The sequence below is a fragment of the Chelonia mydas genome, chromosome 15 (genome assembly GCF_015237465.2).
Source record: "Chelonia mydas isolate rCheMyd1 chromosome 15, rCheMyd1.pri.v2, whole genome shotgun sequence".
In the NCBI taxonomy this organism is placed as follows: Eukaryota; Metazoa; Chordata; order Testudines; family Cheloniidae; genus Chelonia; species Chelonia mydas.
Genome location: NC_057856.1, coordinates 24,718,754 through 24,733,753, shown reverse-complemented (window position 1 = coordinate 24,733,753; position 15,000 = coordinate 24,718,754). Strand labels below are relative to the sequence as shown.

The following is a 15,000-nucleotide window of genomic DNA, read 5'->3' as shown; positions in this document are numbered from 1 at the left end:
CTCAAGGACAGACTGACAGGCTCTTTCCTATTACCACAGGCAGAGCACATACCGATGTGATCGTTTTAACAACAAAATTGGTTTAGAGATGACTGTGTCTGAAATACACAAGGCATAATTTTTTGTCTTCCTTAATTAGATTTCTCTGCTGTTAGTTGCTATCACTTGGTGACACATTTAGTTTTGGCCAATCAGGATTATTGAATGAAATGAAAATTGGGGAAGCTGATACATCCCTGTCCCCCTATCTGCCCCAACCCGGGATTTAAATTAAGGCTGTCTTAATAGTATTCTAATAGTGAATGCAAGATTCTTATATCACCTTTACTAAAGGCGTAAGGGTTCAATCCTGCAAACCCTAATCCTTGTTAAGGATCCTTATTCATGTGATTAGTTCCACGGCAGTCAGATGCATGAGCCACTTACATGAGCAGGTTTGCAGCGTCATGAGCCCCCTGTTGTACTTCAAACAATACCTGCCTCTCTCTTGCCTTTAGAACACATTCCGGACACCTGTGTACACAACCTCCATGAGAAGAAATGCCATGGGCATTGGCTTAGTTTTTGAAGCTGATCTTTCAACCACAAAGCATATTTCCCATTGGGTGCTGCAAGGGGTCTGTCTCACTTTGAACTCTGACTGACACCTTAAACTGTTGATTTCCCACACCCAAAGTGTATTGGTGGATATCTGAGAACAACTTATGAAGTCAAATTAAGCCAAGAAGCACGGGATCAAGTTTTTTTTGCCCTGCATTTTCAAGAGAATTCTACTGATTTTAAACTGGCCTGGAGACATTTTCAAAATAAGTATTTGCAGCAATTTTTCCTAAAACATTAAGATTTAGTAAATACAAAGCACCATGCAGTTAACTTATATTTAATTCTGTCTGCATATTTAAAGAAGGATTTTAGCTATTTATGTCAATTTGTATTTAATCTTTTCTATACTTTTGAAAAAATAAAGGTTTTAGCCTTTTAGGTTTGAGAGTTCTTAAAACAAAATAATCTGATCAGAGAGCAAAGAGAGCGGTTGTTCAGTCATGCCACAGACATGTTTTGATTTAATTTTCATATAATTGTAGCTTCACTCTTACACTTTTCTGTAAAACTTTAGACACAGGCACAGATGGGAAGTTGGATTACTTTCCAGAGCACTAGCTGATCTATAATGTCCTTAGTCTAAAGGATAAGTACCTACTTCCAACCTCTCCTAAGAAGTTGTTTCTTTTATTAGCTTAAACAAGTATTGTATTTCGAATTGGTAAAGGCACATCATGGACCTACCAGCATTTTGGAATCATCATATGCACAATTCTATTTCTTGTGCTTTATCGGACAGCAGACTCCTACCACAGCAAGAATGAGTGTTGAGGCTAACTCCCAGAAATTTAGGAGTTAAAGGAATACGCTTACACAAAATCTGCATTTGCATTTTTGTGTTGTGTGTATTTAGGGTAGGGGAAAGGAAGGAGGAGGGAAATGGGCAAGCAGCTGGTATGTTACTGGGAGAGATGAAGTATTGTTGAGAGCATAGGAATCACACAGACCACACTGTTCCTCCCATCCTTTGAGTGCCAGCATGACAATGTCCTGAGGAAAGCCAAGTTCTCTAGCACTGACTTCCTGTGGTCTCTTGGGTAAGTCATTTCAAAACATGGGTTAAAATGAGTATGAGATTTATCCACTGCTGTAATGTACCTTGACATCTATGGCTGAAGTGTGCTACAGAACTGCAAACTAGTGCCATCTTCCAAACATCTGGAATGAGGGGCTTAAGGATAAACTACTTAAATAATTCTGTTTGCTACTAGAGATGACTAACCCAAAACAGTTTTTAAAATTGTGGGTTAAACGAAAACATTCCCCTTTTTTGTCTCGCAGGTTAGTAACTCATTTCTCCTTTGAACTGTAGATGCCCATCCTCTAAAAAAACCTAAAAGAATATTTGTACTTTGCTAATAATTGACATTTTTAGTAATGGAATTCTCCAAACCACTTAAAACATTGAGAATGGGTTGAAAGGCTCCCAAGGTTAACATTGCCAGATAACTCTGAAAATACCATCTGGGTTTTGCATCCTTCCGTGAGCGTGCCTCAAAAAAGAATGAGCCTGGTGTCTCCATAAAGTTGTTTCAAACTTAAAACAAAAACAAATAAATCATTGGTTAGGTCTGATGGTTTTTATGTTGTTGTACAATATACAGACTAAGTATAAAAACAAACATTTCAATAGTGCACTTTTTGTGCAGTGTATTATTTTTACACCTTAGTAAGGCGTTTTAAGAGCCTTGTACAAAAGGCACCATAGTGCAAAGTATTAATTAGTGTAAGATTAATATTAATCATTCGATTTCTAAACACCAAAACAGGAGCCTGCTTTCCATTAGGACAGTATTCGTACTCTTTCCATGAAGACTTACACAATAGTTTTTCAATTGGTGTTTTCTTTCCTACACTCCCACCAGAGTCAGTTATATATTATGACCATTTGAAACTGTTAAAAAGAATGAAGAAAAGGACACAAATCAAAATACAGGATTAATAAAATAAAGTTTGTTGGGAATTTTGTAAAAGTGGAAAGAAATGTAACAAAAATATGAACACAGTTTGATCAGGACCACTGAAAAAAAGTTCTCTCGTAGGTTATCTTAACACATGTGCACATCTGCATTATTTTCAATGCTGCCATAAGAAAGGCTTTGTCATGAAAGTTAGAGTCTGTGTATGAAACGCTACATACACACCATCAAGACTTCAAAGGAACATTGACATTTTAAACATTAACAGCCAATACATATTGCTGGAGGTTTATAATTAGTATCTTTTTTCATTAATGTTGATTAATAATGCAGACTGTAGCCTGTGCTTTTGTCCACTTATGCAGTTATAGTAAATGGAGTAGTACTTAGAAGCAAGCAGTCAGGTACACCTAGATTTGGCCACAGCATTTAGTAATTATATACTTTGCAATATGAACAGAGAGTCTTGTTTGTGTTTCATTGAAGTAGGATAATTATTAATGACAGATCTGGAAAAAATTTGGCATGCATGGGGCATTAAAAGAAACTTTACTGCAGGTGAGATTTATCCTATTTGATCACAGTGCATAAACAGAAACAGAATAATAGAGCATCACATCAATCATTTCACTTAAACAGTTCTGTCTGTCCCTGAATGCTTTCGGACCACTTTACTTCCATTGACCTGATCCACTGCTAACGTTTCAACCTCAGGCTGAGGCTGGGATGTTGTTACATGGTGAATTCGATGTGCCACACCAATATGCGCCTTGTGCTGCTTCTCTTTTGCTGGACTGTGTGATTCGCCTGATGTGCGTTCTGAAGCAATGGGTGGAATAACTAAAGGCCTTTCTTTGATCAGGTGGATCTCTGCAGTTTCCCTGGCCAGTAAAAATGGAGTGGGATCAGGCATAGCATCAACAGGCTCTCGCAACAGCAGCTTTCGGCTATCCGATCCTAATCTATAGGCCTCTTCAAACTCCGGGTTTAGTGGTGTTGACAGACTCTTTTTCATTCTGCGTCGTGGAGTCTCAGGTAGCTTATCTTTGGGAGGGGCTGGCTTGTAGTTGGACAATACTGGACTTCCAGATGGGGTGGCGTCCGAAGTCCCACTTGAACTCATAAGCTTTTTCTTGGTAGCATGCAGTTGTGAAGTTAGATATGCAATAGTGCTTGCTCGCTGCTCTAGTTCACTTGACAGCATATTTAGCTTATGGCTTTTCATTTTTAACTCTTCTAAATACTTCTTTTCTCTTTCTTTAATGGTGTTTTCCAGCACCATTATCATTGCAGTTTTTTGTTCCAGTTCCTTTAATAATTCATTATTTTCAGCCTCTTTGACTTTCAGCTGAGCTTCAAGTGCTTCACATTTTCTTTTGAGTTCATCACTTCTTGAATTACCAATTTCTAGAACAGGAAAAGTAAATTGTTTCAAGCTAATTACAGCCGCTAAGTGAAAAACGAGCAATGCAACTCCTTTCTTTAAAATTAATTCTCAGAATGTAAGAACATCCCAAAGGCTAACTTCTGGAAGTACACTGACCACTTCTTAGTTTAAAAGAAAACACGATAGCTCGTAGTTAAATAAAAAAATTAGATACAAGACAATGCCACATTCAGCAGCTTCGGATGGGGAGGGAACCCAGTTGATGATACCAAGTTTAAGTAAAAATGAAGATAGCTCAGTTGCTCTAGGAAAGTAGCCAGAAATTATAGTAAATTTTGGTTGCTGAATGCTCCCAAATTTAAGTCATTTTGCAAATCCTGCTAGGCCCCCAAGAGTAACAAGAACTCATTGACATGGCTAGGAGAATGCCTGGCTGTACCACATTAGAAAGTGTATAAATGTAATGGTGAGCTAATGGTTAGAAGAATGCTCTTGAAGTCAGAACTCTTGGGCACTATTCCACTGCCATGGCATGACACCTCGGGCAAATCACTTAATCTTTTCATACTTCATCTTATCCTTCTGTAAAATAGGTACAGTCAAATACTTAACACAGAGCCGTGTTGTGAGGCCTAACTGTCTGTACCCTTTCCCTAGTCTAGGGGTTATCCCCAGCAAGCATTATGCTCTTAAGTGTCAGCAGCTGAAGCCCAGCACAGCTGAAATGCCTGGCAGTTTTCTCCAGATCTGTGATGCAGCAACAGTATTCGCACAGTTTCAAGAATGTGATTTATGGGCAGAGTGAGAGTATTTATAGTTTCTGTCTTCCTGTACTGAGTAGAAGGAAATGCTGGTCTGGTGGTTAAAACAAAGAAATGGCAGTCAGCAGTTCTGGGTTCTATTCCTGGTCCTTCCATAGGCTTCTTTGTGACCCTGGGATAGGAACTCTTCAAAAGCATTCAGAAATTAAGCCTAGCAAGCAAGAAAGCATTTTGGGATCCTTGGTTGGAAGGCACTAAACATTCTAAGTGAAAAGTGTTATTACATACTTGTGATGTGTTTAAAATAATAAATAATAATAATAATAAAAAAAATGGATGCCCACACCTCTCACTCACACGCACTCACAAACACACCAAAAGATGGAAGACGTTAACCAGAACATGAAAAGCATCACCTGCACTGCATTTCTTACCTGCCAGGTCTGAACTTTTCAGAGTCAGCTCATAGGTCAAATCTAAAAAAGAAACAGGTTTTATTTTTTGGACATTACGTATGATTAAAATAGATCATATCTGTAAAGAGGTTAGAACTGTGTTTTGCATTCATAGATGTTTCTAGTAGCAAAAGTCTGCTTCAACAGATTTAAGTCAGTGCCTTAAAGAAAGCTACAGAAAATGCTCCCCAAACTACCCCTGTATCCTGCAGCTGCACATGTTAAGTTTTGGGTTTAATTTGATTGAATTAAGTGTTCTGACATGTTTATTGTGTAAATACTTAAAATGATTTTCATGACTAAAATTGAAGAGTAAAATCTGTTCTGTCCGTTTTTTCACTTATTACCATTGTTTGCCATTGATTAGTTTAACAGGCTATTTTGCTTGAGCCCAGTGCACACCTGTACATGAATACTGTGAAATATTCTCTCAAAAGTTGTTGACTGGACAAAGCTTTGGAGAATATACCATAGGGGAAAATCCTCCATTGGCTGGGAATACACACTAGCTGGGACCTAAGAGGGTTTCTACATTCATTTGGTACTGGTACAGTAATTCACATTAGATGGAGCCAGTAGAAATATAAGAGTGATCTTTGCTACTACATCAAAATCAGTTATCAACACATTAGACCTGAGTGCAAATTATTTTTGCTAGACCATACATACATATTTTGCACTACAAACATTTTTATAAGCCCTTAAAACATGTAGAACCTCAGTTACAAACACCTCGGGAATGGAGGTTGCTCGTAACTCTGAACAAAACATTAGGGTTGTTCTTTCAAAAATTTATAACTGAACACTGACTTACTACAGCTTTGAAACTTTACTATGCAGAAGAAAAATGCTCCTTTGCTTTTATTCTTTTCGTAGTTTATTTTTAACACAGTACTGTACTGCTTTTTTGGGAGGGAGGGAGGGTCTCTGCTGCTGCCTGATTGTGTACTTCCGGTTTCAATTGAGGAGTGTGGTTGACGGGTCAGTTCATAACTCTGACGTTCTACTGTACATTATTATTTGCTATAATAAATTATAGCAGAACCTTTCTACTTTGAACTAAGGGATCCACTGCAGATTACCATATTAGCAAGAAAGCCAATGTACATGAAATAAATGTGAGAGAACACTTCACAAAACAGGCTTTTCAGTTATTTTAACAATTGTACTTTATTTATTACAATAGTTTGTGTACTCAGAAATGTACATTGTTTGAGCTAAGTACAAAACAGGAGATGATGATTTATGGAGATTTCAATACTGAGAAATGGCATGAACTTGCAGGTTTTTATGCAATTACTAAAATATAATATAATACCAAGCTTCTTCTGGAAGTGCAATTGGTCAAATAATATTTGAATACTATTGTGAAATAGTATTTCAAATGGCTTCAGGAAGGAGAGGACTTGGGAGTGAAGCCTTTCGCAAAGCTGAGCCTGCTGAATGATCATAGCAACACTGCTGGAAGTATTTATGTAATTACCTGTGCAATGTTGTTGCAGTCGTCGAATCTCAGCATGCAAGCCTTTGAGTGTGTTGGCATGTTCCCGCTGGAGAAACAACAGATTCTTCTGGGCACTGTGCAACTGGTTCTCCAGGTTTGAAGCTGCCATCCTGACATCGAGGAACCTGTTATTAAAGAGAGTCAGAGTTATAGCACACAGTTACCTTGCAGATATAAAGAGTCCAGTTCTAGCCTTGGGTGAATCAGGAGCAACTCCAATAATGTCAGTAGAGTTACACTCATGTAGAACCAGTACAAAAGCAGAATCAGGCCCACAAAGAGTAAAAGGTATTTCACATTACCTGTTTAAAGCATTTAATTACACCTATTATTGGAAATGGTCATTAACATTCATAGAAAGTCTGAGTGCATTCTAGGCAGCAGCCTCCATGCTGAGAGCCAGGGGCGGGGGACACAGGGTGCTCATTTGTTTGTAGTTAACACATTAAAGCATTAGCTCCAGACAGGCTTTTAGGCACTAATCCCTTAACAAGATAAAAGTGGAGTTCCAAGAAAACAGAATAGTAGATGTCTGTTTTACTGTGGACTTTGATTCACCTCTTGAAGCACAGGAAATTAGGCACACGCAGTAACTCCCCCTATATAGGGCAAGGAAACAAAGCACTGAAGTGTATTGTACCCAAGTATGGTGAAACCTTACGTGAACGTCCAAGAGACCAGCAAATCATTTGCCTTTAACTAAAGGTTGAGCCAAATGTGCTGGAAACATCCGGGGCTGGGATACTTTGAAACTGTTGTTAAGATTACCTAATGGAAGTTGACTTTTGCTCAAATGGATACAATGGAACCTGCACTAAGAGAAGGTTGCTCGAGGAGAACTCTACGTTGTGTTGCGCTATTCTGTCTCTGATAGCATTTTCTACTGCACTGTAATACAGATCCTTGCAACTTCTTGCAGGATTCTCAGTACTGGAGAACAGCCTCCCAACATCTCCATACAAGACAGAATGTCCAAGATTCTGTGATGACATACTATAGAACAAGACAATGGACCAATGGGATGTGTCATTTAAAGAGAATATGGCTCTGTTTCTGGTACTCATAAAATATTGGTACAAACAGAAACATTAAGGCATTGGATTCTACAGACTGTAAGGCAGTAGTTATCTAGGTCTTAGATCTGCCCTGTGGCACTGAAGAGATGGAGATGGCTAACGGACTAGATGACCACAGTGGTGTCTTCTGGCTTTATAATCTATGAATAGGACAACATTGAGTGAGAGAGCTACAACACTAAAGACACCTTTCCACTGCACTACCATAATAACTGCAGCTCATGGGATGACAATAATGATTCTAAGTGTGACCACAGGGACTCTACTGAGCATGGTGTGATCAAGGACAAAAGCAAGATGGGACCCTGTGGCAGGAGCAGTAATATTCTCCTTTTGGAGGAAGGCATTAAGGCAGTGGTCAGGGTCTGATTCTTGAGATTATTTTAAAAGGGCATTTTGGAGTGTTCTAGTCCCAGGGTGATCTGCACAGAGTAGTTGCCAGAAATCCAGAAGTGATAGTATGCAATTGATATAGTTGCCATACCTCCATTTAATGTGAGGTATTATGTAACCTCAGCCCCTGTGTTTCTAACTGAACCTTCATCACTTTAAAATCTCTTGGAGAGACTGCAGGGAAGGGGGAACATTTTTGCACATGTGGAAGTTGTGTCCAGGAATTAGATGGTTTTGGGAGGAAATTATGACAGAACACCAGCTTCCCTGATTACTTAATGCTCCACTAAAGAATCCAGTAAAGAAAGCTGTAATATCAGTAATGCCAGTCTCCAAGCCAACCAAGAAGTAGGGGTATCCAGTGCTGCTGTACTTATTGATGCATTTTGATTTGGTAGTAATCTCTATATTTAGGTTGCCTCACAATTTTTTTTTTTTTTGAGAAGCTCTAACACCTCCACTGTTTGCAGCAGGTCTTTGAAATTCTGCAGGAAGAAAGCCCTCAGGCTAGGGAAGTGCCATTTGTTGGTCCCATGAAGTTGTTGAGGTTTGATAAAGTTATGAACGTTTGAAAATCACCATTTCCCTTCTCTTCCTTGCATGCCTCAGGAAAGTTTTGGCACCACATCAAAATAATAATTGACGACAAACATTCTAACGAGCTGGGTGCATGCTGACAAAGTGACAGCATCAGCACACGCTATACCGGAAACATGTGGAGCTGTTGCAGCAGCTGGTGTGTGAGAGCATGAACCAGGCTCCCCCCATACTGGCATACGCTTATGGGGCCCATCCCCCTTCTGAGGGCATGGCAACGGGCAGGAGCTCCCTCAAACTCCAAGAAAGGGGGAAGACAGATGTGTGCCAAGCTACTCCTGAACATTCCCTGGCTCCAGTAGCCCATACCCCTGCTGGGACAACAGCCTTCTCCTACTGCCAGCTATTGTAGTTAGCCCTGTAGCTCAGTGGCAGAGGTCTGTCCTGCAGGTTCAGGGTACAAACACTGATGACACACGATGAGGGGTGTCACAGTTTTTCATAACAATTTGTTTAAACTTTAAAAGAAGGACAAAAGTATGTACAAGAGACTATGTTAAGAGAAAAAAGAAAAGGAGGACTTGTGGCACCTTAGAGACTAACCAATTTATTTGAGCATAAGCTTTCGTGAGCTACAGCTCACTTCATCGGATGCATCTTATGATGCAGCTTATGCGCAAATAAATTGGTTAGTCTCTAAGGTGCCACAAGTCCTCCTTTTCTTTTTGCAAATACAGACTAACACGGCTGCTACTCTGAAACCTGTCATGTTAAGAGAATTAACATTAAGGTGGCAAAGTCAAGTACTCAAGCATTAGGAAGTGCCAGATTTATGGTTGCCCATGCAATCTTGTTTCCTCCCTCTTGTGCCATATGCATTACGATACATTATTTAATTACGTGACTTCCCCCCTCCCCCCAGGATCCCTGACTCATTCAGGGCATAGGATGGACAAACAAGGGGGAAGAATTAAGGTAACACTGGCAATCTTAAATGCTTGAACTAAAAACATAAAAGATGTTCTTTTAGGTATGTAATCACATTTTGTAAAACATCTTTATTTGGGAACATTAACAGCAAATTAAATTAATGAAATTGAAAAATGTTTCTAAAAATACACACACTACTTTCCGACTTCAACCCCTCACCCCAAAGTGAGAACCAGAGGTTTTTGTGGCCTCTTGAATCTAGCTGATAGTTAAAAAACAGGGTCTTGCTGATCTTACTTGGTAGCCAGAGCTGAAATATACAGTTCTGATGAGTCAGCTAGAGGCTGCTATTCCCATGGAAACAAGAGTTGGCTTGTCAAAAATGGGGTAAAGGGGCTTTTTGGGAATCAGTTTCCATGGAAGTGTAGCATGGAGCTTTCAGTTGATTTGCAGAAAAAAGCTCACGGATTAGAATGATTGTTTTACAAAAAGAATTCTAAATTAACACTGCTCGTTCAGTCTTTGCTGGGGTGGGTGGTAGCCTTGCCAGCACTGTGCTGACAATGTACAAAGCTAGTTAGTAGGCAATTAAATCACCATAATCATAATACATAAAGCAATGGAAAGCTATAGTCCAACAGAGCTCTAAGCAAAAGACTACTGGGTTGGACAAGTAACAAAAAAGCTTTGGGTGGATGGTCTGGTATAACCTGGATTTCAGTAAAACAGGATTGGTTCAGAAGAGTCATAACTGCTTTGCAAGTGAGGGAGGAGGCTTTGTTGAGAGTCACTCTGTTGCCATCATAACTGTATTTTGTCAGAGCCCACAAGGCCAGATGATAATTTTTAAATGGACTTTTCAGCTGTATTAATGACCTTGGGGCACCATTAATTTTAAGCATTGTCAATATTTCTGTTGCATTACCTTTTCAGAATGATGTAGCCTTCTCTGCAAAGCCAAGTTCAGCCAGATAAAAGCTTTACAGCATCATCTGATTCTTAAGTGCTCATTGTATTCTCACTGACTGAATGCAACAGCAGAATGAAATCTGCATTAGAGCCATTCCCCAAACATGGTAGGATTTTCAGATATGGTTACAGTGCTTTACCCTCTTAAAAGAGCTGCAGTGGCAGATGCGGTCTCAAATAGGATTTTTGTTAATATCAGCAATTGATTTCTTTGGTTAATTTCAGTGTATAAAAAGAAACTTTTTTTGTGAAAGAGATGTCTATAAATAATATCTGGAAACCTTTCCTATCACGATCATTATCAACAGCAGCTTTGTGCCTGTAGGTTAAAGTGAGGTGAAAAGTTTTAAGAAAAAATTAAAAGCCTTAAAGACACAAAGAAGTAACAGAAAAGATGTTCAGAATATATAAACCTTCCAAATAAATATATTCAACAAAATAATAATATATGGCAGAAAACAAGACAACCTGTATAATAATCTACTATTATACAGTAGTATTACTCCACACCAGGGGTTATTTTTTTCACATAAGACCTAAGGGAGCTAAGGATCACATTGGGATTAACTAGTCTTTGAAGGAAAAAATAAAACAGATTAGTTTTATGAGGCTGGCAGGAAAATGTGACATCAGAAATTGACAATATGGACCTAGGACTCTCTCCCTTGCAGAAGTTAATCAGGGAAATCTATGGAATTTAATTCACAAGTGTTTCTGCGGTAGCAGCCCCTCTCAGGTAAGCAGTTTTCTCCTTCCTCTGGATGATATAGGGAGCACAGCCCTCCAATCCTGAGAATGTCCTGGGGGGTCTTCCTGTGTTTTTACTTTGCACTACAGCAAATCCCAGGGGATGCCTTGTGGTCATGCCTGCACCTTACCTCTTCCTCTGAGACAAACAGAAGGTGAAGGGCAATGATAAAGATAATGCTACACAAAGCAGCATTCACTTCTGCTGAAGTTTCCATGGATGTGTGGGCATCCCCCAATTCCACCGTTAGCCTGCCCAGCCATATTACCCTCTTCCAGGACAGGTGGAAACAACTCTATATAGTCTCTGTGGAAGAAGTTGTGCATTTTCTTGGAAATGGGGGGAAAATATCACTCCATACAAATAAGAGGGAACTTTATATCTTTGGAAGACAGAGTCATTGTATTGACATATAATAGCTGCCTGCCTTTTTGAATTCTATGCTTTTGCAGTGCAGAAATGTCATTGAATCCTAATCTACATGACTTTTCCTAGAGCAAGGGGTGGATCGGGAGAAGAACTGGAAAAACTCAAGACAACTGACAGCTGAACAGCTTCTCAGATGCTAGCTGATCAATCATCATCATTCAGCTGGCTCTAATTCTGCAATATGTTTTTTTGCTAGACATCTATTAGCTAATGCACTATCCATTTGGTAATATAGGAAGAGAGGAAGGGCTGAACACATTATTATTTACTCATCTGGGAAAAGAATAAAAAAATCTTCACTTGAGCTATCTAGTGGAAGCCAGTTAAATAAAAAGTATAAATTATTATTTTCCTGGGTTGACAGCAAATTGTTTTGTACTGCTAGGCACACAGTAACTGAACAAGATGCAAACTTAACTTGAAATGGATTGTTATGGATGATAATTCCAAAGATTCTGAAACTGATGTTCCAAAGCACAAATCATATGAGCATAAAAAAGGATCAATCTGAATAAACCTGGCTGTGTAACAAGCTGGACCTCTATTACTGATTCACTTAGTCTGTGGTTGGGCTACATTTTCTAGGGCAAGATGATCAGAAACTAGGAATATATTAAACATTTCCCACGCACTTCCCCAAGAGTATCACAAGCATGGATTTAAGCGGGGAATAGAGGGAAGAGGTTTGAAAGATCTGGGCCCAACACCCCAGAAGAGTGCAGACCAAAGGAGGATTTAGAAAAGAATGGGAGATACCTTAACCTTTCCTGGTGTGTCTAGTATTTACAAAGCACACTATGTCCAGAAACAATCAAAGTTTCTTTTTAGTGCCTTTGAAGCAGCTCATTCTCTATGTTGCGTACATAGCTTGCTCTTTACACTTTAGCTCTTTGTCCTCGCTCAATAGGGTTTTGTTCTTTGCTTTGCCGGGGAATGCTTGTGATCTGGGAATTATTTCATGCACTAAAGGTATTAATGAACAGGATAATGCTGCCATTAATGCTTTTAATGAAGAGTTCCCCCATGGTCAACAGAAATGAACTAAACTACTGTCCTGTACTGAGAGCACTGTCACTACTACATGAAGACAGCTCTTAGGTGACTGTTATTTTGCTTTGTGTCAGGCATGAGCCAAAGAACTACAAATGGTACTGAAACAAAAAGACTATGTTTACCTTAATGAGATTAGGTACTACACGTCTAGACAGTTTGGACAAGCTTCTGAGAGTTCAGTTCCTCTCATTTTACAATGGTGTAACTGAGGGCAGAACTGGATGCACTCGACCACAGCCTTTGGAGACTGATGCAAAAGCCACTAAAAAGGACGGTGCATGGCCCTCCCTTATGTGCTCATAAAGGTTATTTTGCTCCCTTGGGAGGATGCTTCATGGTCTGGGGAGTGCAGGTAGGCAGCTGAGCACACATGTACAAACAGAATTGTATTTTGTTTTTCTGGATGCATCAACTGTACTTTTGAAAATAATTTAAGTTTTTGCACAAACACTTTGATAGAACTAATGCTTCACCTCTCCTACAGGACAAGAGGATATTGCTTTGTTTTCACAGGAACTCAGTGCTATTCAATGGGATGCACTCAGCATGGCTGGCGGAATTTTAAAATTTATAACCCCCTTTTGAGTGAATAGCATGACCTTTCAAACTCCATCTCATGCTCTGCATTTCATCTTAAAATATGTTGAGATGTATGGATGAAGAGAGCACTAGATTGGTGCACAATTAGAAACAATGGCAGCGTCCTGAAAATACACACGTCACCAATGGGAACTCATTGTAACACAGTCAGTCCTTGAACAAAAGGCAGCTAACTTTGAACTTTATGATTTAGAATATTACTTTTTGTAATTAGTTCAGAAGACTTACAGGGATACTGTCAACTTAAAAATTACACTTTTGTCTGAAATTTTTTTTTTTTAATTACTGTTAGAAATAACATGCAGACTACAAGCGAAAAGCTAGAGGAAATAAAAACCTGTTCAGATGTCAGATGGCCTAAAGTAAGCAAACACCTTACATCTAGTAAGTTTCACTGTTTCCATGTACAATCGGTTTCCCTATTTGTGTCGGTCTTTCACCTAGCAACAGGGGATAGTTTCTTAAAGTCACAAAAAAATGACAGGAATGGACTTTGGAGCAAGCTCAGTACCTGAAACTATTTTTAGCTTCTTTTTAAAACCTGACTCAATTTCAAGTTGACAGCATCCCTTTCCTAGAGTATGCAGAACTAAACAAGTGCAAAGTATTATTACTACATTAAGGGAAAAAAACTTCATAGCAAGGAGATTGCTTTAAGGTGATCACATTCCATCATGTCTTTTAGGCTGCTAAAGATTCAAGTGACATCTGAACAGTTGCTAAATACTTCTACAATTAATGTAATAACTTCTACATCATTTTTTATAAGTATGAGATTTACTGATAAAACAAGGGTAATCAAATCATAGAATTAATCCCATCACTTAGTATAAAAAAACAGAACACCCTACAAAAAACCAAAGCTGCAAAAAAACCCAGTCAGCATTGTAAAATAAACACTGAATCTAAAGTGTAGTTAGGAACAGTATTTCATCTAGTTGCTTTGCATTCATTATAAAGGCTCTACTCATTAATGCATGTATGGATTCACCTTAAAATTTATATGTATTTTATATGTGCGGTTCTGAATCAGTATCCTTCCATGCAACTTGTCTGACAATTGTTTTCATAAACTCAGGTTAGTTGATGCATGGCACAAGGGACCTGTCTACAAAGTGAGATCCAGACTCAAGAACTACTTGCATGGGAATCTGAGGTTTTTCCGAGCAGGCAGGATAGCAGTAACTTTTTATAAGCTGAACCCTGAAATCCTTACTTGGGCACAACTCCCATTGACTCCAATAGAAAATCCGAAGGAGAAAGCCCTATACGCGATGTTTTCTTCTGGCTTTGGGATGGTATCGAAGTAAGTTACCTTCTGCCTTCCCAGAAAAGAAAGAACGTGCCAATTGCTGTCAAGAGTGAGACTAGTATGAAGTAGGGGGAAAGAGAAGGTTTCTCACCAGACTGACGGCAGCTGAATCCATCTGGGCTATTTAAGGACCCAGGCCTTCAACTCTTACGCATATGAGTAGCATTATTGAAGTCAGCATGACGATTCGCATGAGTAAGGCCAACAGTCAAAAAAACTCTAAAAGTTACAGATACCATAAAATGTTTAAAAAGAAAAAGGAGTACTTGTGGCACCTTAGAGACTAACAAATGCACTGAATGCATCTGATGAAGTGAGATGTAG

General features: G+C 39.0%; 2 protein-coding genes across 8 annotated transcripts in view; one reads left to right on the top strand and one right to left on the bottom strand.

The window, feature by feature from the left end:
• DNAH10 (dynein axonemal heavy chain 10) overlaps positions 1-2,618 on the top strand; it is a 98,126-nt gene extending 95,508 nt beyond the window's left edge. Inside the window, exon 79 of the mRNA XM_037878565.2 lies at positions 498-2,618. Coding sequence (XP_037734493.1) covers positions 498-644 — 147 coding nt within the window. The 3' untranslated portion in view covers positions 645-2,618. The remainder of the gene's footprint in view (positions 1-497) is intronic.
• CCDC92 (coiled-coil domain containing 92) overlaps positions 2,169-15,000 on the bottom strand; it is an 82,727-nt gene continuing 69,895 nt past the window's right edge. For 6 of the 7 annotated variants that reach the window (XM_037878559.2, XM_037878563.2, XM_037878562.2 and 3 more), the window contains 3 exons: positions 6,609-6,754; positions 5,105-5,146; positions 2,169-3,929 (listed from right to left, as the gene is read on the bottom strand). In XM_037878559.2, the coding sequence (XP_037734487.1) occupies positions 3,154-3,929; positions 5,105-5,146; positions 6,609-6,754 (964 nt within the window). In that variant the 3' untranslated portion in view covers positions 2,169-3,153. Of the gene's footprint in view, positions 3,930-5,104; positions 5,147-6,608; positions 6,755-14,767; positions 14,772-15,000 lie in introns of all 7 variants that reach the window. The other variant, XM_043529399.1, reaches the window with a different exon arrangement.